We start from the raw sequence: 25,636 nt of genomic DNA on the forward strand, positions 1-25,636 counted from the left end.
CAGTCTTTGTCTGCATGGCCACCAGAGCCTCGTGTCCTTTTTTCTGGCTTTAGCATCTGGGCCTATTTTCAGTTCCCTAGGGTGTTTCTGGGGTGCCCTCTCGCCTTTCAAGCCAGGTAATGCTTTTGCATGTCCAGCCCCACCAGGTTCCCTGTAGGAAGGTTTCTGGACAGCAGTGTGGCTGAGAGATTTGGCTACAGCCACTACCTGTGAACCTGTATTGCATTGTGAAAGAACCAGCCCGCCGTGTGGGTGACAGCCGTGGATGGGTAGAGCTGAGAAACCTCCCAGTGTGAGTGAACAGGAACACCTGTTTGCTCTAGGACAGGCCATTGGAAACGTCCAGTGGTGACCCTTCCAACCCTCCCCGACCGCTTGGCAGGCTCCCTTACTTCCCCGTAGTACGGTTGGTTTTGATCTTTATGATGACTGGCTCCAAGATGTTGTGCTGCTGGCTTATACAATGGTGATGGGTAGACATGCCCTACATAAACTGTAGCTCTGCCGCGATAAAACGAGCTCAGCGCCACCAAGCCTGACTCCTGGAGTCTTCGTGTGTGGACTCCGTTGCTTCACCTCCTCGCGGGACGCAACCCCACCACATCACAACATCTGGTGTCCGACAATGTGGGGCGGCCCCTGCGGGACGACTTCTGTGGCAACAAAGGCGAGGTGAGTGCCCCTGATCAGCTTATACATCTGCGCCTGGTGAGTGCTCGGACCTCTTTGCCCCCTTTTTGCTTTTGGTTTGTGGTTTCAGTTTGTCGCCTCTTTGATAGGATTTATTAGGGAGGCACATAACCCCCTGCTCCCTGGTTTGCTACAAAGTGGGAGCCCCTTGGTTCATCCAGAAGGCACAAGTAAGGGTTTGGTCTCCCAGTGCCTAAACCATGAAGGTCACGGCTTATAGCCACCCTTCACTTCTGAGACACAGTGAGGGACATACGGGTGACAGCTGGCCCCCAGAGTGACAGCCAGGGAAGTCTCCCTCCCAAACAGCACTTTTTGACCCAATACACCTTTTCCATGTCCCCTGATTCCTTCCACCTACTCCCTTAACATCAGTGGGCCCCGATCCGAGGACTTCTCCTTCTGAATGCCATAGTAACCGTTGTTCTTTGGCTCTTTGGGCTCAGGATCCTTTCCCAGAGCCACCATCTCAAGACCAAAGACCCTGATATCTTTGACTTCAGGGACAATGTGGTTTGCTTGGCACCCTGTATGTCCTCTGATACACTTTGGGACAAAGAGCTCTGGCATCACTTCCTTGTGTTGGCTCGGAATAGGGAAATTCAAGAAGGCCAAGCCTTCCCCCTTCCTTTCTTCCCAGTCCTTACCGCCATCATAGCATGTTTAGGAGGGACCACTGAAGATGATATTGTCAGCCAGCACAATGTCCTTGTAGCTGAAAGGCCTGATCTTAGATTTGAAGGTTCCTCTGCCACTGCCAGCCCCCCTCCACAGGAAGCAAATGCACCCTTAGGGGCCTCCGCCAACACTTCCTCTGAGGCACCAACACCTGCCTGCCTGAGCAGGGGGGCCCCTCCCTGTACCCAGCCCATAACTGCAGGGGTCCATGGCTCGCCTCTCCCTTTATCCTTGGCCTCTACTGCCATCCAGTGGCCAGTCTCCTCCAGCTCCGCAGGCCCCACACCACCCTATTCTAATAACTCCTTTTTGAATCAATACTCAGACTTGCTTAAGATGAGGTCCCATGCCACCCAGGCTTTCCCTGTTGGTGTAGGGTCCAATGTAGCAAATCAAATCAGCCTTGGATTGCTCCAACCCAAAAGGATCTAGCTGTCATACATAGGCCACCCTAGAAGATGGTCTGGACTCTCCCTATATGGAGCAGCTTATGGACCAATGGGCAGATAATCCCCAAACTCCCCATGATTGGATCATGCTCATGTGGGCCATCCTTACAAGACCCCAGTTTCTACAGTAGAAAGCTTCCTCTAGTGATGAATGTGACCAACGGGCCATCCGCAATGCTCTGCTCAAGTTGCCATTACCGTGGATATGTGTAAGGGTGAAGGAAACCATAGTACCCCCAGGCTGTGGTGGGGGTGGCCCAATACTTTGATCACGTCCGTCTGTGTGCACAGCGCGCCTTTAAGGGTGTCCCCTCTACTCAGGCAGAAGTCCATCTCAGGTCCTTAATTCAAAAACCCAATGAGTGTTTCCAGAATTTCTCTCCAGAGTCGCCCAGGCTGAACTTTTGATGCATCAGGTCTTTCCCCAGCTACTAAGCATTGGGGTTCCTGCTCCCCCTAGTCCACTGGAAGGACCCAATGACCAATTGGTGGAATGGCCCACACCCACAGCTAACCCAAGGGCGAGGTTTTGCTTGTGTCATTCCAGAAATGGCCTCTCGGCTCATCTGGATCCCGACAAAGACCATCCACCCAGTCCTACAACATGAATCTCCCACCCAGGATGGTGGAACCACCAGCCAGGCACCTGAAGGAGCTCTCTGTTGACGACACCCCACCTCCCGGCTCCGCCTGTGGCTTTCCTGGCACTTTGCCTGCCGACACCTCTGCCACCAGCAATGGAAGGAAGAAATGCCCACGCCATCACGGACGATCTCATGGTAGAAGAGCACAAAAAAATAACTTGGGGGGACATAAAGAACTTGGGGGGACATAGAGAGCTTGGCTCAACAAGCCCAGGATATGGCCCCAGACCCGGAGCCAGGGGCGGACACTCTTTTTCTGTTACCGTGCACCATCACCACCGCTACTCACGAGCAGAGGCATGATAGGCGGGGGCACCAACTCCTGGAGTTTTGTTACCTGTTGGCCTAGACGATACAGTCTTGCCCTTCTTGTTTGCTACTAATGTTACCTCTCATTCCTGTAATGTTGGATCCCATGGTACAGTATTCTTGGAACCCATCACTTAAAGTCAATCATACATGGACCTTTTTGCTTCTTGCTAACACTTCCAATGTGGGGGAAATATGCCAGTCTGTACCATGCTTCCATAATGACACCTTCTGGGAACCAGGGCTCTCCAGGGCATCATGGGATATGGGCCTCTCTCCCTAGAAAGGGAAAGCATGGAGGTTCGAGTTAGGGAGTCCCGCTCATGGCCCCGACCATTCTTACAGCCCTGCCTATCACGCAAATATACAAATAGCTCTACGCCTCTAGAGGCCATAACATGGAGAAATTGCCTTTCCATCATCCGACCATTCGTCCTCTTGGATGAGCTCATTAGTTGGTCTCAGCCCTACAGCTTGGGAGGCTCCCACCTAAAAAACAGTACCGCTAAGCCAACCAAAATCCAGAAGGGTAAATCTTAGAATACAAATACCCCTGGTCCTGCACAACTGGGTAGACCATTAATATGTGGCCCCTATAAATGTATGGATATTAGCCCTATTGTCACCGTTGATGCAATCTGGTTTAATGGCATCTTTGATTCTCCTGTTGCTACCCGTGCTACTCGGGGACATGTGTGTGTTAAACCACTTTTTTCTTTGTAAGTTCTACAGTCCACCCCACCAGAGGTCACCTCGACTGCACTAATTCCTCCTGTATGTTGACCAGTTGCTGGAACCCCTCCATTAAGACAGCAGTGCTCATGAGGACACCCCCCATATTGTGGTTCCCAATAGATGACAGACAGTTCCTCTGTCCATTTCACCAAAGGTACACTTTACCAAAGAGATCTCCCTCTCACGTCCAAAATGGGATTTTGATATTACTGCCGCCATTGTTGCTGCCTCTGTTGCTGCCATGGCCGCTGGGATAGCTTTAGCCCAGTTATAGCTAATGCTGCCACTACCAACCAGGTAGTTCAACGCTCCGCTAGAGCCCTAACTGTGTAAGAACAACTTAACCTACACTTGCAGGGAGGTATCCTAATGCTACAACAACAGGTTAATCTCATGGATGAAAAAATCGATATCCTCCGATTAAATGTAGGATACCCTGTATTCCTCAATATCTGTATGTTTGTCAAACAGCTATCCCTGTAGAAAATGTCACAAAGCCCCGGTTTGAATTAGCTAAACGGTTAAAAGGACCCTGGAATCTAGCTTTTAGAAATTTCACCATGACGCTGCACCCCCATATTCTTAGCCTAAATGAAACTAAAGCAAACCTAATCCTCAGTCCTTCCTTCCTGCAGAGGCTATGGGACAAGTTTTCAGCTCTGATTGACCCCACCAACTGGGTTATCGCTGGCATAGGTGTCATTTGTATTTTATACTGTATGTCTTTATAAAGTGCCTACACTTATAAGATGGAAACTGAGCAAGCTATGTTAGTATATGTATACCAAAAAAAAGGGGGGGAAATGTGGGAAAGAACCAGCCCGCCATGTGGGTGACAGCCGTGGATGGGTAGAGTGAGAAACCTCCCAGTGTGAGTGAACAGGAACACCTGTTTGCTCTAGGACAGGCCATTGGAAACGTCCAGTGGTGACCCTTCCTGCCCTCCCCAACCGCTTGGCAGGCTCCCTTACTTCCCCGTAGTACGGTTGGTTTTGATCTTTATGATGACTGGCTCCAAGATGTTGTGCTGCTGGCTTATACAATGGTGATGGGTAGACATGCCCTACATAAACTGCAGCTCTGCCGCGATAAAACGAGCTCAGCGCCACCAAGCCTGACTCCTGGAGTCTTCGTGTGTGGACTCCGTTGCTTCACCTCCTCGCGGGACGCAACCCCACCACATCACAACATTGAATGACCTGGCTGAAGGCAGAGGTCAGGCCTCGGTGCTACCCTCAGCTGGAAACTGCAGGTGGAAAACTGCCCCACCCAGTTCTGCAGGCCCCTGGCTGCCCCAAGGGATGCCTGAGATAGCAGGCTAATTCCCAGGAATCCCCCGTGTGGTCCAACTTTCCTCCCGTCCTTCTGCCAGGGTTTTGGGCCTCAGGAGAGCAGCACGACTCCTTACCCGGGAGGTTCCACCCCTGTCGTTCCTGCTGTGTGTATTCTGACCCAGAGTCCACCTCAGGCCAGGAAGCATCTGAGGGAGGCAGTGTCACCTTTGGTCGGGCTAGAAGCCTGGCATTCTGGGGACCTGGGGCTCAAATCCCAGGTGTAGTTCTGGATGACTTAAGTGACTTTTTTTTTTTTTCCTGAAAGTAACATAAATATGTACTGCAACAACAACCACCACGACAATCACAGACGCAGGTCCCTGCAGACCCATGTCTTCCAGTAACAAAGGTGCAGCTAGTATCCTGGGCTTACAGCTTAGTTCCCAGGTGGAGGAGCTCCTGAAGGAGGTTTCCTGGGGCGATTTTAGTCACAGTTGCTCATGCAAAGAGCTACCAATTTACACTCCGAATCGTGGGGTGCAGCATCTCCAAGCTTTAACCTCTCCTCTGTGTGGGACCAGGCACCTCCTCACACATAGCCAACAAGCTATTAGTAATCTCCTGCCTCAAAAGCTCTGGGCAGAGGGCTGGGACTGTGGCTCAGCGGTAGAGCGCTCGCCTAGCACGGGCCAGACCTGGGTTCCATCCTCAGCACCACATAAAAATAAAGGGATTGCGTGTGTCCATCTACACCTAAAAAATAAGTATTTAAAAAAAAAAGCTCTGGGCAGCTCCTCAGCGCCAGGCACAGCACTAAACACCGAACACTCACACCAGGTCCCATGGGTGTGAAGGCCACCAGAACCCATGCCTTGCCATGACTTACTGCTGGCTTCACCTTGGACCTAGAAGTCTAGCTCCCCTTGGCTGATGCTCTCAGGTCCCAGGATAGGGCTGCAGTTGGGCCCTCAGGTTTCCTCCCAAGACAGGAATCCCTGCCCCGTGTCCCATGCTTGGCCATCCCCAGCCTCTCCCTTTTCCTGTTTTGATGCTGGCTGAGCCAGGCCCGGAGACAGGGGCATGATGTCTTAATCCTTCAGGAGGAAGCCATGCTGGAAGATTCCCCTTGACCTGACCACCTGCCAAGCCGCCTTCCCAGCACTCAACATGGGGGTTCCTGAACTAGACAGCAGGGGCAGCAGGGACACCGGTTGTCCGCACTGGGCTCAGGCCTGGCTTCCAGCAGGACTCGTAAATCAGGGGGCGACGGGGGTGTTGGAAATGGGTCTGTGGAATGTCTGGATGGGGTGGGATGGGGGTGCGCCCTTAACTCTTAGAAGGACGGATGTGGGGCAGAGGGAACTGATGCCTAGAGCTGAGGACTGGGGGACCAGCTGTGCAGGACGCAGGCGAGGAAGAGGTTATTTCCCTGCCGGGCAGGCAAGGGATAAATTCAAGGCACAGGGCTCCCCAGCCTCAGGACCTGCCTGTCACAATGTCCACGGGGAGAGTCCTGCTTGGCTTTCTGCTGCTCCTATCACTACAGCTGGGCATCGGCCGGAGCCCTGACACTCAGGGGGCTCCTGTGGCAGAGAAAGAGTTCTTGTCTGAGCAGACAAGAGATGCTGGAGGGACCTGCAGGCCGCCACTGGGTAAGAACCCCAGGGACCCCAGGTGACTTCCCAGCTCCTTCAGGCTGAGAACTGACCCTAAACCATGCCCCCTTTTCCCCCTAGACACTCACCACCCCCATGCTCGCTTACGCCGAGCCCCAGCCAGCCCCTGCCAACTGTGGAGCCTGACCCTACCTGTGGCGGAGCTGGGCCTGGGCTATGCCTCTGAGGAGAAGATCACCTTTTGCTACTGTGCTGGCAGCTGTCCCCGCGGAGCCCGCACCCAGCACGGTCTGACACTGGCCCGACTGCGGGGCCAGGGCCGAGCCTTTGGTGGGCCCTGCTGCCGGCCTACCCGCTATGCTGATGTGGCCTTCATTGATGACCATCACCGCTGGCAGCGGCTGCCCCAGCTCTCCGCAGCTACCTGCAGCTGTGGGTGAGAGTGCCCAGCCCAGAGCTCCGGTTCCCTGTGCATGGAGCTCTGGAGGAGCTGGGCTCACTTATTTATTGGAGCCTGGAAGCAAGAAGACAAGAAGGGGTGGTGGACTGGGAGCTGGCAAAGAGCACAATAAAGAATCGGCTTCCCTGGCCTGGTGACTGTGTGCTAAGCCAGCATGCTCCTTACTGCCACCTGGCAGCCCTGAGCTTCCCCTGCAGGGGTCACTCTCAGGAGACAGCAGAGCAAGGAGGCTGCTGTCCCTTCTCCAACTTTATTCACAAATCCAGAGTCTGGGTAAAACAGGAATGGGCCTGGGGGTCAGCAGGCTGGGGGTGGCTGTCCAGGTTGCCCTGGTCCCAGCCCCTCAGGGAGAGAGCGGCAGATCACAGAGATGCGTCGGCTCCGTGGAATCCGCCGATCCCCAAAAAATGACTCTTCATCCCGAAGAATCTCATGAGAGAAGTCATAACGGGCTGAGCCCCTGCAAGAGAAAAGAAGGCTATGAGTTCTAGGTAGACCAGGGTTCCAGTCCCCCTGCAGCCCTCAGGCCCGCCCTGGGGTAATGGCAGTCCCTGCTGTGAAGGCCAATGAGAGAAGGTGCAGGACGCTGGTGGGGTGGGGCTCTTTGGCTGGATGCACCTTAGGATATAGAGGGAACCAGGCTCCAGCAACAGTTCCAGCCACTGCCCTGGCTCCTGGGTGTGCACAAGCCTCATGACACTGGGAGACAGCAGGGACAGGCCAGCGATGGTGGCTCCACAGAACTGAAAGAGGCAGCATGGTGGTGGGTCAGACTCTGGCCTGGCCTGTCCACCCCAAGCTGGGAACTCCCAGGTGCTGGCTTCTGCCCACCTTGACACTGTCGACATGGGGCTTGATGTAGCCCTGAGGTTCCAGGTCTAGCACATGCACCCGGGACAGCAGGGTCTGGCCAGGGTCAAAGGCAGCTGACTGCACACGCTGCAGGATGGCCCGGCTGGCCTCTGACCAGCGCAACTTCTCTGTCTCCCGGAAGCCGTGGATGGCCTGCACAGAGGGCTTGGGTCATGCCTGAGAGCTCCCAGAGAAAATAAGGAAACTGAGGCACAGAGGGACAGAGTCCAGAGCTAAGGACTGGTTTTTCCCAGCATGACCTTTATCCCTGCCTCAACTCACAATCCCATCCCTAACCTGGCCCCTGCCACAATGAAGGCCTTAGCTGGGTCTCGCTGATACTGGAACCCCCTAACCCAGGCCCCACCTAGATCTGACCTCAGGCTCCAATTCCAGGTCCCCAATGCTGCCAGCCCCATCCCAATATCCATTGTTTCTGTCTCCATCCTCAACCTGATCCCACCCAAGACCCTAGTCTGCCCCCAACAACTGACCCTCCCTCACCTCCTCCATATCCATGTCTGACCCTTGGTCCCAAATACCCCTTAGCTCCAGATCTAGTTAGGACCCGGCTCTCATTTCCAAAGAGCTTTTGCTGTTCCCAGGTTCCCATCCCCCAGGTCCCACCCCTCTGCAGAAATTCGCACCCCGGCCCACAGCAACGCCCCATCTCCGTAGGACTCGCGTCTCGGCCCCAGAGCCTCAGACCCCAAACCTGTTCTAGGCCCGCCCCCAGCTGATCCCCCGCATTCGAGTGGCTTCCCTGTCCCCGCCCCTTATCCGCAGCCCCGCCCAGATATGGCCCCGCCCCCGACGCGGACGCGGACCCGGGTCCCGTCCGCCTCACCGCGTCCCAGTGATCATATTGGTAGCGGCGGCGGCGCAGCTCAGGCTCCAGCTCGCGGCTCAGCGTCTCCTCCTCGTCCTTGCTCAAGAAGCCGGGCTGCACCACGGCCGAGTCCTGCAGGCGTCTCAGCACCGCCGGGCCCGAGCCCCGCACCCAGCCCGACCCCGGCAGCGTCCGCAGCGCCAACCTCCCACTCCCGGCCATGGTCCTGGAGCCGGGTCACGGAGGAAGCCGGAGTTCAGGGCAACGCCCCCGCCCTAGAGCCATTGGCTGAGTCCTCTCCAGTCTCCCGCAGCGATTGGCTTTCCCCACGACCCCGCCTCTTGCTCAAGGCTATTGGTTGCCGCTGCCTCGCCCTGTCTAGCTATTGGCTCTCCTGAGCGCGCCTCCTCTCCCCGCTGTCGGCCCGGCGACCTCCGTAGCTCGGTTGTATTGGCTGTACCGCGAGTCCGTCTGCCTCCGCTTCTCGGCCCCGCCTCTTTTATTGGCAATGGGAAAAGGTCCAACTGAGCTGGTTCTTGGCCAGGATCTCGTAGGAAGGTCCAGAGAGGTTCTGGCCTGGCTTTCAAGGTAGGAGGGTTGAGCCAAGGTCAAGGTTTTGGAGATAGGCAGGCACAGAGGTTAAGTGCAGAGTACGGTCGGGGTGAGAGGAAGGGTCAAGAGTATAGGAATCTAGCAGGCTCCGTGTCGCACGCCTGTAATCCCATCAGCCCCGGAGGCTGAGGCAGGAGGATCGCGAGTTCAAAGCCAGCCTCAGCAACATCAAGGTACCAAGCAACTGAGTGAGACGCTGTCTCTAAATAAAATACAAAATAGGGCTGGGGGTGTGTCTCAGTGGTCGAGTGCCCTGAGTTCAATCCCCAGCAACCCTCCCCCCCCCTCCAAAAAAAAAAGTATTTATGGGATGGGGCCAAATTTGCAGTTAGGGAGTTGTGAAAGGTCAAAGCCAGATGTCATTCATTTCCCCATGAGAAGTACTGATTTTTGTTTAGGTTTGAATGTAGCAGTGTAGTTGTTTTTCAAAGATTCCTTAGATTATCACGACCCTCCAGGTTTTAAAAAACAACCCTGTTTCTCCCTCCAGCTACATACCCTGGACTCTGTTCCCTTTACACTAAAATCCCTGAAAGACACGTATTGCTGTTTTCCGCTCATTTTTCCTGGATCCATTGTAGCCTGGCTTTTGGTCCCCACATATCTAAAGTGCTCTGATTTATGGCCACCAGCAACATCCACAGTGCCAAATCCACAGTCAGCTCTCATCGGACACCTACTTCATCTGTACACTGACCACTTCTACATCATTTCAACCCTGACCCTGGGATGCAGAGAGGCAAATCAGATACCAACCATAACACATTTCCTGCTGCTCACCCTCAGCTTCCCACTCAGTTAACAGATCTCCCCTTTTGGAACTGCTTTGGGCCAGTAACTTGGTTTGCAGACTGCTCTCACTTCTCTCTGGTGAGCTCTGCCTTTAAATCCTATCTAGAGTCTGACTATGTCCTGCCACCCCATTGGAGCCACCATTAATCTCCATCTAGATTATACCAAATCCTAATTGGGTTCCAGAGTTTTGTTTTGTTTTTCCGCAGCACTGAGGATTGTACCCAGAGCTTCATGCATAGGCTACTGCTCAGCCACACCTCCGCCCAAGTTTCTGTTGTTGCTAAGCTCTACCCACGGCTCCTGGGGGTCAGCCTTCCTTTTCATCCCTCTTCTCAAACCTTCCATCACTCCCCATCCTTTTTTTTGGGGGGGGGGGTGTTGGGGATAAAACCCAGAGCCTCACGCATGCTAGACAAGTTCTCAGCCACTGAGCTACATCCCCAGCTCTTTTTATCTTTTGAGATGGTCTTTCTAAATTGCAGAGGCTGGGCTTCAATTTGTGACCCTCCTGCCTCAGATTCCCAAATTGCTAGGATTAAAGGCCTGCAACACCATGCTTGGCTTATCTCCACTTCTTTATTTGGTGGGGAAGGTACTGGGGATTAAACTTGGGCCCTTGACCACTGAGCCACATCCCCAGCCCTATTTTTTTTTGCCTTTATACATGTACTTTTTTTTTTTTTTTTTTTTTTGCATTACAATTCTTACTGCATTACAATTTGAACCCAGTGCCTCACACATGCTAGGCAAGCGCTCTACCACTTGAGCCCCAGCCCAGCCCTAAACAGATTTTTTAAAAGTCGTTGATTTTTTTTTTTTTTTTTGGAGTTGTCAATAGACCTTTATTTATTTTATATATACCACAGTTTTTGAGTTGCTTGGCACCTTGCTGTTGCTGAGTCTGGCTTTGAATTTGTGATCCTCCTGCCTCAGCCTCCCCAGCCGCTGAGATTACAGGCATGTGCCACCAAGCTGGCTCATTTAACATTCTTAACACCCCTGAGACAGTAACTGCTTTTTCTTCCGATTGTAATAAGGAAACAGACGATCAGGACTAAAGCAACTCACCCCAGGTCCAATATCTAGAAAGTGACAGAAGGAGGCTAGCCATGTCACCTCTCAGCCTGCTTCCTCGCCTGTGAAATGGGAACAGTGCTTGTTGCTCCTTCCCAGGTTCCTTGTGAACGTACAGTGGCCAGCTACAGTGTTTCTCCAGCAAGAGAACTTGGCAACACAGAGCAGCGCATGCAGCTGCAGGCAGGCAGTGACTCCTTCTGAACTCTCCCTCATTGCAGGGGTGCCTCAGAGCTGGTGACTGATGCTGCATTTGGCGGGGGGGGGGGGGGTTGAAGCCAGGGATTGAACTCAGGGGCACTTGATCACTGAGCCACATCCCCAGCCCTATTTTGTATCTTAGAGACAGGGTCTCACTGAGTTGCTTAGGGCCTCGGTATTGCTGAGGCTGGCTTTGAACTCATCCTCCTGCCTCAGCCTCCTGAGCCACTGGGATTACAGGCATCACCACCGCGCCTGGCTTGTCTGACGCTTCTGGACACACAGTCTCTCTGATGGACAAAAAGCCCCTCAGCTCCTGGGGACCAGCTAGACTGTGCCACAGGAGGTGCCTCCTTTGGCCTCACCCTTTACACAGGCGGTCCTTCCCAGCAGATGGTGTCTCCTTTCCCTTTGCTGGAGGCTTCCAAAGTTTCCTTGGTTAAATAAAAGTATTAAGCCTTATAATTGTGATGTTGGTTACACAAATCTGTACGCGTGATGAAATCGCATCAACACCCTCAGCCAGGCTTGTAGAGCTGTTGAAATCTGAATGCAGGCTCCAGATCATATCAGTGCCTGGTTTTGAAATGATATTGTTCTGTCACATGTCACCACTGGAGAAGCCGCACACAGGGTACTGGGACTGCTCTGCTCTACTTTTTTTCTTTTTGGTGCTGGGGATTGAACCCAGGCCCCACCTGCACTAAGCATGTGCTCTACCACCGAGTGGCACCCCAGCTCCTGCACTATCATTACACCTTCCTGCAAGACTGTCATTATTCCAAAATAAAAAGATTTTTTTTGGAGTTGTCAATAGACCTTTATTTTATTTATTTTTATATGTGGTGCTGAGGATCGAACCCAGTGCCTCACACATGCTAGGCAAACGCTCTACCACTGAGCCCCAGCCCAGCCCTAAACAGATTTTTTTAAAGTAGTTGATTTGGGGCTGGGAGCGTGGCTGGGTGGTAGAGCGCTATGCCTATCATGCTTGAGGCCCTGGGTTCAGAAAAAAAGGTTGATTTATATTCCCTTCCTTCTTTCTGTACTGGGATTGAACTCGGCAACACTACCACTGAGCCATATCCCCAGCCCCCCCTTTTAATATTTATTTTTTAGATATAGATGGACACAGTATCTTCATTTTTTATATGGTGCTGAGATCAAACCCAGGGCCTCACGCATACTAGGCAAGTGCTCTACCTCTGAGCCCCAGCCCCCAGCCCCTTTTATTTTATCTTGAGGCAGGGTCTTGCTGAGTTGTTGGGCTGACCTGGAACTTACCATCCTCCTGCCTCCTGAGTCTCTGGATGACAAGCATGGATGTGTGTTTAGTCAACGTGGGAATGGAGAAACGAAATGTCACCTCTTTGCACAATGGAACATCACTCAGCCTTTACAATCAGGACAAAAATCCTGGCACCTGTCCCAACAGAAGAACCTTGAGAACATTATGCTATAATGCTGTGTTTTCATGTTTGGAAATCTGAACGATTCGAATGAAAATAACGGTACATGCAACTGGTCACGTGAACCACACATGAGCAGAGGACTCGAGAATGTCATCACCTGAGCAGCCCCGGCAACTGCAAGCATGTCCTTGTCCAGAAAGGAGGACTGAGGACAGGAAGGACCAAGGCTGTCTCTAGCCCAGTGTGGGGCCCGCGCCAGTCCTCCCAGCTGCTCAGGAGGCTGAGGCAGGAGGACCATGTAAACCCAGGCATTTGAGGCCAGCCTGGACAACCTGGCAAGGCCGCTCAAGAGGGAAAAATGTGCAATCTAAGATCTCCAGTGAGTCCAGAAGATTTGATCCGATTGCAGCCACATGAGGGTTGGGTCAGGACAGGTGACCTCAAACTTTCAAGAAATCCCTCACATTGGCTTCTCATGTGGGCTAACTCCGTGGCTGATCTGGAAAAGTTTTGCCTGATAAAATACAGGACACCCAGTTGGATTTGAATTTCAGTTAAGTTCAATGATGAGTGACTTTATTTTAAAAGGATGTTTTTAAATTACTGTTTAATTTTTTATGTGGTGCTGATTGAACCTAGTGCCTCACACATCTGAGACAAGCACTCTACCACTGAGCCACATCCCAACCCTATTCTGTATTATATTATTTATAGACAGGGTCTCACTGAAATGCTTAGCACCTCACTGTTGCTGAGGCTGGCTTTCAACTCACTATCCCGCCTCAGCCTCCTGAGCTGATGGGATTACAGGCGTGCACCACTGCACCTGAGATACCTCCATGTCTTGTCTCATCTCTTCACTCCCCTTCAGCCACTGGCATCCTTGAGGTTCCTCCCCCATGCCAGGCACAGAATTACCACAGGGCCTTTGCACTAGCTGTGCTGTCTGCCTGGACTTCTTTCCCAGCATATCAACATGAATGCTTCCCTTGATTCCTTCAGGTCTTGGCTCAAATGTCACCTTCTTGGCAAGGCCCTCTGGGACCATCCCATGTAGAAATGTTACTCTCACACAAATCTACACACCTCCTTCTCTCCTTTTAATTGTCTATCTTTCTTCCAAGAATGTAAGTTCATTGATGCTGGCTTTTTGAGTTTTCTTCGCAGCCTGGAATGTAGGTTGTGCTCAGGAGTTTGCTGAAGAAAGGGCTGGTCAGAGACTGGGGTCAGGGAAATGGAAGAAGAGGCCTGGTGACATGCACACGCAAGCCCAACATCTGTGGCAGTGAGCAAAGGTGCCTCAGACACAGAACAAAGTACAGAAAGATTTAATTTAAAATCACAGTGTCGCAGCCAGACTGCCCTGCCTGTCAAGGCTCCCCCAAATCCAAAGTTCCTCAAGGGGCTCCTCCAGGCTCAGCAGTCAGAGGTGAGCAGGGTGCAGCCTTAGGGTCTGGCTGGCCCAGGCCCTTGGTGCTGCCCTGGAGGGGAGCCCTGGCTTCAGGTGCTTGCTGGGGCGGGAGGGTCTGTCGGCGTCGCCACAGGCTCTTTCTGCACCAGCTCCGGCTCATCCTCACCATCCTGCGGGGGGTGGACCAGTACCTTGTCTAGGATGCCAAACTCCTGGGCCTCCATGGGGCTCATGTAGCGGTCCCTCTCCATGGCAGATTCTGGCCGGGAACAGGATGCAGGACACAGTTAGTAAGAATAGAGACCTGGGCCAGGTTTGGGCCTCCCCAAATTCATGTCAAAGTCTCAACCTCCAGGGGACTCGGTCTGAAGTTGGGGTCTGGGGAGGTGAGAGAGTTAGTGACTCCAGAGGGAGGGGCTCCCAGGAGGGGAGGGGAGCAGTGCCTTTATAGAAGAGGAAGACGCTCCCAGAGGGCAGAGGAAAGACCAGTGAGAACACAGGGAGAAGGCGGCCTCTGCGACCCAAGAGAACCCTGCCCAGGAATCAACCATGCTGGACCTTGACCTTGGACTTTCAACCTCCAGAACCCTGAGAAATAAGTCTCTGTTGTTGAAGCTACCCAGCCCATGGCATTTGGTTATGGCCGCCTGGGCTAACTAAGACAGGGCCTCGTTCGCCAGTTCCCTGGGTGACCTTGGTAAATACTTATTTCAAATCTTTTTTTTTTTTTTTACCTTTTTATTGATGATGCATAATATACTTCCAAGAAGGGGCACCTACTGTCAACGAGCAGTGTGATGAATTTCAGACTGAATGTACTCACCTGACTAGCACCCAGACGAAAAAGAGAAGCACTGCCAGCATCCCAAAACCCTGCGGGGTCCACCTCCGTCACCCATCCTCATCACCCCCGTCCCACACCCAAAGCAGCCCGTCCTAACAGCTCGGCGCAGCTGGGCCTGTGCGTGCTGGGGAGTGGTGGTGGTGACTGCTCCCCTCCACAAGACAGCCCAGTCGCCCACACTGTCTGCTCACTGCTGTGTGGCACTCAACTGCTGAACAGGCGCCACAGTGCACCCGTCAGCGGCTGATGGCCAGTGCGGGGCTTACACAGGATCACCACCAGCGTCCCTGTGCCACCACTGTTCACAGCCACACACTGAGTGGGACAGGGTCCTTTCACGTGTTCAGCTTTAGCTCCTGGTCTGCACAGCTCTGCAAAGGGGCAGACGTCTCCACCCCGACTCGGGGTGACCTCCCCCGCGCTCCACATCCTCTGTGTTTGGGTCGTGTTTTATGTCTTAGCCATTCTAGCACCGACACGGCATCGCGCCGGGATTTTAGCCTCTCTACTACGTTGTTGTTATTTGCAGGGCGGGGGGATGGAGCCCAGGGCCTCCAACGTGCTAGACAAATGCTCTGCCACTGAGCCACACCCAGCCCTTAGAGACATTCTTGGTTGTCATAAGGGAGGGAGACGATGGGCAAGAATGGGTGGAGGCTGGGGATGCTGCTCCGCACCCCACAGTACCCAGGATGAAGGCCCACAAGGCCGAGGTGGGAGAGCCCTGGCTTAGCACAAGGCCCACCACACTGGTGTGTGACACAGGGAGTGGCCAGCCCGCCCTGGGCGCTCACCGATCACTTGCAGGCTCTGCTTGGTGTGCTTGGCGTAGATGTTGTACAGCTGTTTCTTGAGCTTCATGATCTCCTCTGCCTGTATGGCAATGTCTGTGGCTTGGCCCTGAGGGATGGCCCAAGGGGAGTGAGAGGGTGGAGGCCAGAATTAGAGTCCACCCCTCCTGGGGAGACTGGAGGCAGGGAGAACACCTGCCCTTAGGTTTCCAGTTTCCAGGCAAGCCCCCCCCCAGCACCCCACTGCTTCCTGACACCACCAGCAAGGCCTCCCGCTGGTACTGGCTCTTTTTCTTTATTGTTGTTCTTTTAATATTTATTATTTTAGTTTTAGGTGGCCATAATATTTTCATTTTACATTTATGTGGTGCTGAGGATCGAACCCAGTGCCTCGTGCATGCTAGGTGAGACTACCACTGAGTCACTAGGAGACTCGACCACCGAGCCACAGTCCCAGCCCTATTTGTATTATTTATTGTTTGCATTTTTGCCACGCTGGGATGGAATCCAGGGCCTGGTGCAGGGTAAGCACACACACACTACCTCAGAGCTACACTTCCGGCTTAATCTTCTCACCTTTTTTTCTTTTTTCTTTTTCTGCTCTTAACTATATTTTCTTATTTTCTGCATCCGGGGCCTTGGAAACAGGTAGGAACAGCCTCCCCCGGGGTGAGATGGCAAACAGCTCACCTTTGAGTGCAGCTTCAGATGGAAACCTACCAATCCAGGGCCCACAGCCCAACAGTCCCCCTTATAATCACCCCAGGGCCAGGTACCAAACCCCCAGGGATGGCCCCCATGCCAGAGCCCGCTGAGCTGATTCCAGCCAGCCAGCGCTGAGCCTGCTTACCCTGCCTGGCCTGTTCCTTCCCACAGACACCACCATGGCCTCCCACACACCCTGGTGCCTCCTGCATGGCATGTGTGCTGTGCCCTCTTCTCCTGGAGTAACAAGCTATCTGTTCAATGACAGCTGTCTCCTGATCTGTTGGCCTCACCATACCTGAATCATGATGAGATTAAAACACTGCTGCGCGCCCAGGCAGCTCAGGGTGCAGCTCTAGCACAGCACGCGCAGGGCCCGGGGTTCAGGCCCCAGCACCACCAAAACATGAAAAATAAATAACACCCACACACCCGATTTCTGCCCAGTCACTCCTGTCTAAACCTCCATCTGCATCCCAAGGGTGGCTCGTAGGGGCTGGCACTCACCCGGGCGCCCCCTGAGGGCTGGTGGATCATAATGCGGGAGTTGGGGAGTGAGTGGCGCATGCCGGGGCTACCGGCGGCAAGCAGCAGGGAGCCCATGCTGGCGGCCTGACCCACGCACCACGTGCAGATGGGGTTCAGAATGTACTGCATCGTGTCATAGATGGCCAGGCCCGCGGTCACCACACCACCTGCAGACAGGGGACAAGTGAGGGGCTGTATCACCTCCCCTTCTCTCAATCACCCCTAGCACTGCAGAGGGCTAAGAGGCAGCCCTTTAAGGCAAGGGCACAAATGAAAATGTCCCCAAGGGTGGGGAGGTAACAAAAAAAGGTGAAGCAGACCTGAAGAAAGGAGAGTCAGTGTCTGCTGTTACATGCACAAGTGAGACTCAAGGGGGCAGAGCTACCAAAGTTTTAAGAGAAACTAGAAAATGGAAGAGAGCAGTGGTTAAGAGAAAGGCCCACTTCCCTGGCTGGACAGTTCATCTCTCTGTCTTCAGTAAGTTACTCAGTCTCTTCTCCTAGATAGAGAGTACTAAATAGCAGCCGCCATGTAGGGCTGTGGTGAGGAGAGGAATGATCTCCACAGCTTCAGTATGTGTCAAGTACTTCATAAAAGACTGGCATAGTAAGTGCTCAATCCAAATGGCTATTCTTTTTTTTTGTTGTTGGGAAGAGACAAAATCTACAAATTCTAAACTGTGGACCAGATCAAGTTGGTAAAACTGTGCGGAATTAAAAAGGCCACAACCTAGGGGCGACCGTCAGTGGCTGGCTGGTGATCCTAAACTTAAAAGCAAGCAACAGGCAACTTTTGGCGGTGTCCAGGCATGTTTGGGATTCCAAAGAAAGCTCTGTACCTTTTCCCCACAGAAAGGACATCCTGGTAGGGGCTGGGGATATAGCCTAGTTGGTAGAGTGCTTGCCTTGCATGCACAAGGCCCTGGGTTCAATCCCCAGTATCAAAAAAAAAAAAAAAAAAGAAAGGACATCCTGGGACACAGATGTTGTCCCAAGTCACCGAATGTCTCCAGAGAAGTGACCCCAGCACCCAGGGCAAGCCCTGCTCACCAGGGCTATTGATGTACATGTGGATGGGCTTCTTGTTGCTCTCAGACTGCAGGAAGAGCAGCTGAGCGATTACCAGGCTGGCCACACTGTCATCAATCTGCAGGTGGAGACAGCAGGGGTGTCCCCAGATTGGGGTGGGAGAGAATTTTAAGGGAGAGAGTTGGCGGGGACACTGGGGTATGGGTCAGAGAACCAGGGAGAAGGGTCAAAGCCCAAATAAGAGGGCTCAGGAAGGGGATGGGAGTGGTAGGACCCCAGGGAGTTTGGAAGAAGGGAGGGGATTGTCAGGGGGCTCAGGACACGATAAGGGAAGAGGTCAGCATGGTTGGGGACAGGGACTAGAGCCTGGAAATGAAGAGTGGACTCTAAAGCTGTCAAGGAGGTCTTCGGAGAGCCGGAGGGGAGGAGCTGAGGGCTGCAGGAATGGGCGGGAGCAGGCGGGGCTGAGGACCGGAGGGGCTCCCGGGGAGGCGGGGAAGGGACGGGGCGGAGCCGCGGAAGAAAGGCCGGGCCGAGGTGGGGGCTGCGAGGGAGGGCGCTCACCGGGCCCATGACGCACACGATGCGCTCCCGCAGGAGCCGCGAGTAGATGTCGTAGGCGCGCTCGCCGCGACCCTGGGAGAGAAGGACGGGGTGAGGGGTCAGGCGGTCGGCGACCCCACCCCCGGCCCCGGGGCCGTGTCCCCGCCGGGCCGCGGTACCGTCTGCTCCACCACGATGGGGATGAGCGGGACAGCCCGGGCCGCCGTCGCGTGCAAGCTCCGCCGCAGGGCCAGGCCGCTCCCGGGGGTCCGCTGCGCGGGGAAGCGAGCGGCGAGGCGAGGCCCCAGCGCCCGGCACTTGCCTGCCGCCACCCAGGCCTCCCCTGCCAGCATTCGGGGCCACATGCCGCCGCAGTCCTCCTCGGCTTCCGTTCTCCGGCGGAACTACGACTCCCGGCGTGCTCTACGCCCGCGGCGCATGCTCACCAGGCCCCCACTTCCGGGAGGCTGGCGGACGTCGTGGGGCGGGGCCTAAGGGGAGGAGCCGGCGGAGGGAGTGGAAGTTCTCCAGCTGCTGTGTCCCGAGCAGTTCGTCAGTTTTGTGCTCTTATGTTTAAAAAATCAGCTCCAACGTGCTCACAGCTCATCTTGGAAGTGGCGTAGAGAGGACTCGGCCTGGGCTGGGGCCTGGGAGAACTTCCAGCCTGGTGGGGTCAACTTCCCCTGAGATAACCCCATCTATTTTTTAAAAAATATTTTTTAGTTGTAGATGGACACAATATCTTAATTGTATTTATATTTTTGTGCTGAGGATCGAACCCAGTGCCACACACATTCGAGGCAAATACTCTACCACTGAGCTACAACCCCAGCCCCTCCCCATCCATTTTTGGTAACCTGTGAGATAGAGGGAGGAACCCCACGTGGTGGGAGTCATCTGCGCATGTTGTGGACTCTGCCTGGAGAACCACCTGCAAAGCTTCGTACGAAGTGTAGGTGTTGGGCTTCAAGATCCAAGGTGGCACGTTTCCAGCCCCAGAGAAGGATGGAGGGTGCACGCCAGCCAGCTGTAGTGTTGGGCTTCAAAGCAAGAGTAGGAGTTCATTCCCTGGGAAGTTATTCGTATCGGAAGAGAATGGGCAAAGGGAAGAAGTAGGCAGTGCCTGGTGAGGTTTTGCGCCCTTGTTTTCTCCAGATTTTTTCAAGGTGGATTCTTTTTCATCTTTTAATTCTAATGTCACCTTCTGAGAATTGTCCCGTACTTCGCATGCAGAGCCTAGAAAAATGCCTGATTAAATCACAATTCACACTGAGCCAAGAGACAACGATGTGATAGGGAGGAAGTTTGAGAGCAGAGGGCTTTCCCCGTTGTGGCATCAAATGCCTGTCATCTCAGCAAATCAGGAGGCTGAGGCAAGAGGATGGCAAGTTAGATGGCAGCCTCAGCAACTTAGCAAGACCCTATCTCAAAAAATAAACAGGGCTAGAGATGGGGTTCAGTGGTAAAGCACTCCTGGGTTTAGTCCCCATTACCAAAAATAATTAAATCAATCGTTCTCAGCTCAAATGTCAACTTCTTGGAGAAGTCTCCCTGGACCACATTTGTCTTGTTGACATCTTCTGTGTGGCACCACTGTCCAGGACAATTCCATTAATTTGTTTGTTTTCTCCTTTGTTGACTGTAAAAACTGAGCTGACTGGAGCCAAAGGTTCTGCTGTCTTATTCATCTCTATGATTCTTGGGAAGTATTAATCAGACCTTTTTGATTAGGAATCAGAATAAAATGCATCTTTAAAAAAAAATTTTTTTTTTTGTATTGCTGGGACAGAACCCAGCGCCTTGCATGCACTATCCAAATGCTCTACTGCTGAGCTGTGCCCCCAGCCCACAGAACCACTGACTTAAATCAAAGTGGGTAGTGAACTGAAATCTTTAAAAAGGAGAAGAAGGAACTTTAGAATAGTGCTTGGCACATTGTATTTACTCCAGGAATACTTAAAAGCATTTTGAGCCTGGTGTGATGGTACATGCCTGTAGTCCCGATGATGCAGAAAACTAAGGCAAAGAGGATCGCAAGTTCGAGGCCAGACTCCGTAACTTAGTAGACCCTGTCTCAAAAAGGGCTGGGGATGCAGCTCAGTGGTAAAGTGCCCCTGGGTCCCATCTCCACTACTGAAAAAAGAAATAAAGTGTGTTTTGTTGCTTTAAACTTAGTTGGGCTCAGTAAACTCTGAACAAATGAATATTTTGGCTTTCTGCTGCAAATCAGCCTGTCCCACCATTAAAAAAAATTTTTTTTTAGTTGTCAATGGACCTTTATTTTATTTATGCATACGTGGTTCTGAGAATCACAATTTCCTAGCAGTGCCTCACACATGCTAGGCAAGTGCTCTACCACTGAGCCACCACCCCAGCCCCTGTCCCACCGGTTTTAAGATATCACTCACGATGGGAGAGGAGCTCTGATTGCTGTTACCTTTGGGGGAGATGAATGCAAACAGGCCTGCTGCATGGATAGAATTGAAAATTAAAGAAGAAAAGGAAATAGTGCCAGAGAGGCAGTAAACAGATACTCTGATGCATGGACAGTGCTACAGCTTTTCTGGGAATTATGTTGACCCCAGATTTGAAAGTTGCATAGTTAGCAAAGAATTGGAAATAAACCAGTAAGGGAGGACTCATAAAATAATTTACATTTAAAACTTTTTAAAAATCCAGTATCGATACTGGGGAATATAACTCATTGATTAAGCGACTGCTGCGGTCTCTACTAGTTGAGCATCCTGTGAGGGCGGAAGCCTGGGTGACTACCTAAGAAGGAAAGTCTTTCTCTTCAAGTAACATGGGGGGTTGGCATCCAGGGGAGGTGAGGCGGCTTTGTCACACAGACTCCAGGGACCTTCTCTCAGCTCTCACCTCAGTCACCCAGAGAAGGATGGAGGGGGCATGCCAGCCAGCTGTCCCAGAGGGAAGCTGCCACCCCCTCCTCTTATATGCCATTGGCCAGAAACTAGCCACAGGACCTTGCTGCACAGGTATTGGACAGTGCATTTATTCACTCAGCTGCTACTTGCTGAAGCCTCCGTGCCCTGGAGTAGAGCAGGAATACAGCTCGGACAGCCCTGCCTTTCTGGAACTTACCTTGCATGACCTAGTCCTCTTTTGAAGACTTGCAGCCCAGCTGAGGGAACAGTGGTCCCCCAGAGCCTCGAGTTTGCAGCTTTATGGTCACCTTCAGCTGTAGAGATGCCCCATCCTCCCCCCAGGAAGCCGCCCTCAGGGACTCAGCCAAGAGGAGGAACCAAGGTCTGGACATCCTGACTTGACAGGGGTCGCTGATGGGCCATGGGAGACTGGCAGTGGGCTAAGGCCTCTCCCCTGGCCAGCACTTTTATTTATTTATTTTTAGGTATTGAAACACTTTTTCATTTTATTTATTTACATATTTTTTTAGTGTTTTTTCCTAATTAGTTATGCATGATAGCAGAATGCATTTTGATTCATGGTACATAACTGGAGCGCGACTTTTCATTTCTCTGGTTGTACACAATGGAGAGTTGCACCACATGGACCTATTGTGACTTTCTTCCACAGCTGTTAATCCCCGACAGGCATCTCTCACCCCAGGCTCCCCTTAGTGCATTTGGCCCTGAGGGTTCTGCACCCTCAGGATCAACTCAGATCGGTGTGTTTTCTTTTAAGTTGCGTCTGTACTGAGCATGTACACTCTTCGTCACTATTCGCTTCACAACACAGTGTAACAGCCCTTATGTGGCACTCACATTGTCTTAGCCTAGAGGTGATTTAAAGTCCCCAAGAGGACTTTAGCACGACACCATTTTATAGAAGGGAATTGAGCACCTGAGGATTTTGGCACCTGCAGGGGATCCTGGAACTGGTCCCCCATAGGTGCCCAGGAAAAACTGAATCTTGCAGAGAACCCAACTGTGACAAGAGTTTCATTACCTTTTCTTAAAACGCGTGAGCCACTCCATGACAGGAAGACCCGTCAATTATTTAGGCTCAGCCTTGATCCTCCTCTCCCTCACCTCTGCCTTCCCATCCATGGCTGTAGGGCGGCGCGTTGGTGACCTGCCTCAGGCCCTCTGCCTTCTTGTCTCCATCAGCCCCGTTCCTCTTCCCCGACAGTCCCTGCCAGCTCTGTCTTCCACCTACGTGTCTCTGCGGCTCCAGACTGTCCTCATATCTTCCCTTAAAGGCCTAGAATTAACCCTCAAATCAATGCATCTGGGACTGCTCTTATCTCCGGGCCCCACTCATCCTCCTCCAGATGCCCCTGCCCTGCGGAAAGCGTGGAGTCGCCCTGGGTTTGTCTCTTCTCGGCTCCGCGGGTCCATCCCACTGGCAGCTCCGGCTCAGCCTTCCATGCTCACCTGGAACCCAGCGCCTTCTCTCCCCACTCCACTGGCTGCTTCCCTGACCCAAGCTGTCACCACCGGGCCACTGTGTCACCTCCTCCCTTTTGTCACAGCATCTACTCCTGCCTCCAAAAGCTATTCTCTCTGTAGCAGCTGGAAGGGGGATCCTTTTAAAACTTGGATGAGCTCATGTCATCCTTCTGAGAACCCTCTGTGGCTCCATGCCACCCAGCATCCTAATGAGAATCCACCATGTTCTACTCCATCGACAGCCTCTCCCGTCTGCCGCAGCCACTGATGGCACCTCCCTGCACCCTCTCCCTCACTCACCCACTGCTGCCCCGCTGGCCTCCTCCCTGTCCTCCAGCTCACCGTCCTGCGCCTGCCTCAGAACTCTTGCCCTGCTTCCACTGCCTGGAATGCTCTTTCTCTGTAATCTCCATGGCTCCCTCTTCCCCTCCTGCAAGACTGTCCCTCTGACACCCCAATTTAAAATCGCAACCCCTGCTGGGTTCAGTGGTGCAAGGCCCCTAGTCCCAGCTACCTGGGAGGCTGAGGCAAGAAGATCACTTGAGCCCATGAGCTCAGGGTCGGCCTGGGCAGCACAGAGACCGTGTCTCTAGCAAAATAAATAAATAATAATAAAAATAAAATAAAATTGCAACCCCCAGTGCAAGTTATTCCTTTTTCCTACCTTATTTTCTTTAGCGAAATTATGAGCATACTATTTTCCTACTCAAAATATACTTTATAGACCAGTCACTGAGATCTAATGCCCCTGAGATCTCGATAGAGATACAGACACTTGAAGCTGGGAGCAGCGGTACCTTCCCATAATCTTAGTGACTCTGGAGGCTGAGGCAGGAGGATCTCAAATTAAGGTCAGCCTCAGTCATTTAGCAAGACCCTCAACAACTTAGGAAAACCTGTCTTTAACAAAAAAGGCTGGAGATGTAGCTCAGTGGTAGAATACTCTTAGGTTCAATTCTCAGTACCCCCACCAAAAAACCCACAAAACCCCGAAAACCAGAAATATGGACTCTTGGGCTAGGGGTACAGCTCAGTGGCAGAGGGCCTGGCTAGCTTTGCAGGCCCAGAGTTCTATCCCCAGCACCCCAACAAATAAAAGGGACTCTCAACCTCCACCCCAGACCTGCTGAATCTAAATCTGCATTTTATTTAACAAAACTGCTGAGCCAGTGCTATGTACCTGTAATCCCAGCAATTTGGGAGGCTCAGGCAGGGGGATTGCAAGTTTAAGATTAGCCTCAGTGATTTAGCAAGGCCCTAATCAATTCAGTGAGACCCTAAGCAACTTAGTGAGACCCTGTCTCAAAATAAAAAATAAATATATGGGCTGGGGATATGGCTCAGTGTTTAAGTGAGTTCAATCACCGGTACAAAAAAAAAAAGACCTTCAACAAATTCACGTACACACCGAAGTCTGAGGAGCCTCTCTATGATCCTTGGCTGCTTCTCTTGTTACTGTCTCCCCTACTGAAATGGAAGCCCAGGAGAGCACGGACTTTTCTCTGTTTCACTACAAGTCAGCAGCCATGACAGTGTTTGACACTCAGTGAAGAAATGGCCAAGAACATGTGCCCGTCGGCTTTGTTGGTTGGAAGCTACAGAAACTGTCTCAAGGGCCTGGGGATGTGGCTCCAGCGGTAGCGCGCTCGCCTGGCAGGCATGCAGCCCGGGTTCGATCCTCAGCACCACATACAAACAAAGATGTTGTGTCCGCCGAGAACTAAAAAATAAATATTAAAAATTCAAAAAAAGAAAAAAAAAGAAACTGTCTCAAGCAAAAAGGGAATCCTTTGGGCACTCAGGTACCCCAGCACAGGTGGGAATCGAGAAGGTGCACACGGGCACAGGCAGAGTGTTCAGAGACAAGCACCAGGGACCGGAGCGGGCACCGACTTGGGCAGCTGAGGGGGCCCCGGAGCCCAGCCCCTAGGAATAGAGCGGAGAGAGGACCACAGTGTGTGGCCTAACCACGGCTTACTGTCCCACTGTTCTGAGGGCTGCTTGCCCGAGACCACAGTGTCATAGGGCGTGTTGGTGACCTGCCTCAGGCCCTCTGCCTTCTTGTCTCCATCAGCACCGTTCCTCTTCCCCCTGACAGTCCCTGCCAGCTCTGACTTCCACCTACGTGTCTCAGCGGCTCCAGACTGTCCTCATATCTTCCCTCAAAGGCATAGAGTTAACCGTCAAATTAAGGCATCCGAGACGGCTCCTATCTCAAAGGGGAATCGACAGAGGGGATCCCTCCCCCTCTTCCGGCTCCTGGCGGTCTTTCTTTGCCGTTGCTTGTATTAGAGATGCTTCGCTCAATCCTGTGTCTGCACTCGACTTCTTCCTGTGTCTCCGTGCCTGTCTGAGCCCCAGCGTCTCCTTTATAGACAGAGGCCAGTCATATTGTACTAGAGCCTACCCTGGGGCTCTTGTATCCACATCAGGGCCCATTGTGTTCTCCCACACATCTTTTTGGGGAATGCAATCCAAGTTAAGCCGGAAGGCCCCCCTCTCTTCTCCTTTCCCGTTCTAGGGCTCGGCTTTCTAGAAGAAAGGAGGGGAGCACAGCTGCCATCAGAAGTACAGTGACACACCTAACAGTCCAAACCTGCAACTGCAGAATCCCCACTAGCGATATGCCTGACCGCCAGCTGCCCTGATCCCCTGCAAAGGGTGGGACAAAAGGGGACCCGGGGCCTGGGGCATCAGCTCAGTGGCAGAGCACTGGCCCAGCACGTGCAAAGCCTGGGCTCAGTTCTAGGCCCTGAAAAAAGGTTGACCTCATGATAACAACTTGG

The 25,636-nt window shown here is 52.7% G+C and overlaps 3 protein-coding genes across 3 annotated transcripts; 1 reads left to right on the plus strand and 2 right to left on the minus strand.

Moving 5' to 3' along the window:
- The first annotated feature begins 6,274 nt into the window (after positions 1-6,274).
- On the plus strand, positions 6,275-6,835 carry Pspn (persephin). The gene is made up of 2 exons (XM_046443987.1): positions 6,275-6,431; positions 6,516-6,835. Exons 1-2 carry the CDS (start codon positions 6,275-6,277, stop codon positions 6,833-6,835), a joined length of 477 nt encoding a protein of 158 aa, XP_046299943.1.
- A 256-nt stretch (positions 6,836-7,091) lies between these two features.
- Positions 7,092-8,794, minus strand: Alkbh7 (alkB homolog 7). The gene is made up of 4 exons (XM_046443976.2): positions 8,555-8,794; positions 7,687-7,860; positions 7,474-7,598; positions 7,092-7,315 (listed from the first exon to the last, which is right to left on the minus strand). The coding sequence occupies exons 1-4, from the start codon at positions 8,756-8,758 to the stop codon at positions 7,153-7,155; spliced, it is 666 nt and encodes a 221-aa protein (XP_046299932.1). The 5' UTR covers positions 8,759-8,794; the 3' UTR covers positions 7,092-7,152.
- A 5,148-nt stretch (positions 8,795-13,942) lies between these two features.
- Positions 13,943-18,888, minus strand: Clpp (caseinolytic mitochondrial matrix peptidase proteolytic subunit). Its single transcript, XM_046443974.2, has 6 exons — positions 18,660-18,888; positions 18,502-18,573; positions 17,959-18,055; positions 16,889-17,076; positions 15,680-15,785; positions 13,943-14,300 (listed from the first exon to the last, which is right to left on the minus strand). Exons 1-6 carry the CDS (start codon positions 18,843-18,845, stop codon positions 14,131-14,133), a joined length of 819 nt encoding a protein of 272 aa, XP_046299930.1. The 5' UTR covers positions 18,846-18,888; the 3' UTR covers positions 13,943-14,130.
- Positions 18,889-25,636: the final 6,748 nt, after the last annotated feature.

Source organism: Marmota monax, unplaced genomic scaffold (assembly GCF_021218885.2).
Source record: "Marmota monax isolate L192 unplaced genomic scaffold, Marmota_monax_Labrador192_F-V1.1 WCK01_AAM20220418_F8-fsc00102, whole genome shotgun sequence".
Lineage (NCBI taxonomy): Eukaryota > Metazoa > Chordata > Mammalia > Rodentia > Sciuridae > Marmota > Marmota monax.